We start from the raw sequence: 1,844 nt of genomic DNA on the forward strand, positions 1-1,844 counted from the left end.
GCACTGCCCTTGGCCGGCAGGATCAAGGTCCTTGCCCCGCTCCGAGTCTCGTCGGTCCCCCACCGCCGCTCTGGCCCCACACTGTGCGCTCCCTGTTCCCCTCCAGTGCCTGCCCTGCAGGGCCCACGTCCCCAGCCACCAGCCTGTCCCCCTCTGCCCCCTCGGCGCCGCCTCCCTGGCGGCTGGCTCTCGCAGACGGCCGACAGGGGGCACTCTGGCTCCTCACCTGCCGTGGGCCGCAGCCAGGAGCTTCAGGCAGGTCAGGTCGCCGCTCACGGCGGCGTGATGCAGGGGCAGGGCCCCCTCCAGGGTCTCCAGGGAGGCCGTGTGGCCCTCCCGAAGCAGCCACTGCACCAGCAGAGGGTGCCCGAAGCGGGCGGCCAGGTGCAGCGGAGAGACGCCCGAGTTGTCTTGGTCCTGCGGGGCACAGAAGGGCAGGGAGCCTGTGACAGGCGCGGCCCCGGCTGGGCAGTCCCAGGGCCCAGGAGCCCACCACCCAGCCTGCCCTGCCAGCCTGCCCTAAGGGGGTCTGCTCTTCCCTCTCTGTCGGCTGAGCCAGGTGGCCCGCTCGGGGGAGGAGGCAGGGCGGGAACGCAATTGCAGGTCTTCCAGGTCCAAACCCATGATCCCACTGCACCCGGGCCCCTCTGTCCACGGCAGTCATGGCCCTTCCCTGCACTCGGCTCACAGCGGGAAGGGCTTCCACGGGCCCATCCTTGCCCACGTCAGGCTCTATGGCCTGTTACCGGTCCCGGGGCCCTGCCTCTGGCCTCTGTCCCCTACTCAGCTGAGCACCCACCCGCCAACCACGATCCTCGCGGCCCAAAGCACTCCCATGGCAAGCAGCTGGCAGGCCCGGGCATGCTCCCAGGCACGGAAATGGGCACCGCTCCCCCTCCCCCGCTGCCGCTCGGGTTGCGGGAAGAGCTGAAGGGGCCGGTGTCTTCCCTGTCCAGGACCCGGTGCCACTTCTCGGAGCTTGCCCACTGTCCCAGGTCCTCCACCTGGACAAAGGGACACCAGGCAGGCAGGAAAAGGGGGAGGGCAGGCCCGGCTGCAAAGGCCACTGAGCCCTGGAGACCCTCCTTCTTCCCAGTGCCCCCCCCACAGCAGGGCTGCTGTCACCCGCCGAGGCCTCCCGTCGTTCAAGCCGGGCGCACAGCTCCTGAGCCCGTGTGGCCACTGTGCTCCTTTACAGACCTTTGGGAAGCAGGCCCCCTGGATCCGGCCTGATGGGAACACGCGGCCCCCTTACCCGGCGAGGCCAGGCGCTCCGATGCGGGGAGGGCACGGGGAGAGGGCCTGGTTGCTCTGGGCCTGCCCCAGGGCGCACGCGGTGGGCGGCGGCCCGGGCTTACGAGGGCCCGGTGCTGGTTTGGGGTGAGGCAGGCCTGCCTCTGCCGTGGGGCTTGCACGGCGAGTCCGAGACAGAAGCCAGAGCTGTGGTGCCCAGGGCGTCCGGCTCCCGGCTCCTGCTCCCCCAGTCCACGGGGACGCGGGCCCCACCTCAACGGCTCCCCCCACTCACCTGCAGCCCACAGCCCCCGTCGCGCACCAGCCAGCACAGCTCGGCCAGGCTGCCCATGGCAGCGGCATCGTGCGCAGGGGTGGCCCCGTTGTGGGCCCGCTGGTTGCCGGGCAGCTCGGCCTGCTGCACCAGGAACTTGACACAGGCCAGGTGGCTGGCCCGGGTGGCGTGGTGCACCAGGCCAGCCCCCAGGGCGTCGACGATGCCTGGGCCCAGGGCGCCGGCCTCCAGCAGCTGCTTCAAGGTGGCCAGGTCCCCGTCCTTGGCGGCCGTGAGCGCCCGCTGCTCCTCCATCCTCCAGCCCAGCCACTCGGGG

The 1,844-nt window shown here is 71.6% G+C and overlaps 1 protein-coding gene across 1 annotated transcript; it reads right to left on the reverse strand.

The window, feature by feature from the left end:
• Positions 1-226: 226 nt before the first annotated feature.
• On the reverse strand, positions 227-1,838 carry LOC145718990 (espin-like protein; the record flags this gene model as incomplete). The annotated part of the gene is made up of 2 exons (XM_081810504.1): positions 1,529-1,838; positions 227-417 (listed from the first exon to the last, which is right to left on the reverse strand). Coding segments are annotated over exons 1-2 (485 nt in total), but the record flags the coding sequence as incomplete, so codon positions are not given.
• Positions 1,839-1,844: the final 6 nt, after the last annotated feature.

The sequence above is a fragment of the Leptonychotes weddellii genome, unplaced genomic scaffold (genome assembly GCF_054177405.1).
Source record: "Leptonychotes weddellii isolate Sample4059 unplaced genomic scaffold, ASM5417740v2 HiC_scaffold_27268, whole genome shotgun sequence".
Classification (NCBI taxonomy): Eukaryota; Metazoa; Chordata; class Mammalia; order Carnivora; family Phocidae; genus Leptonychotes; species Leptonychotes weddellii.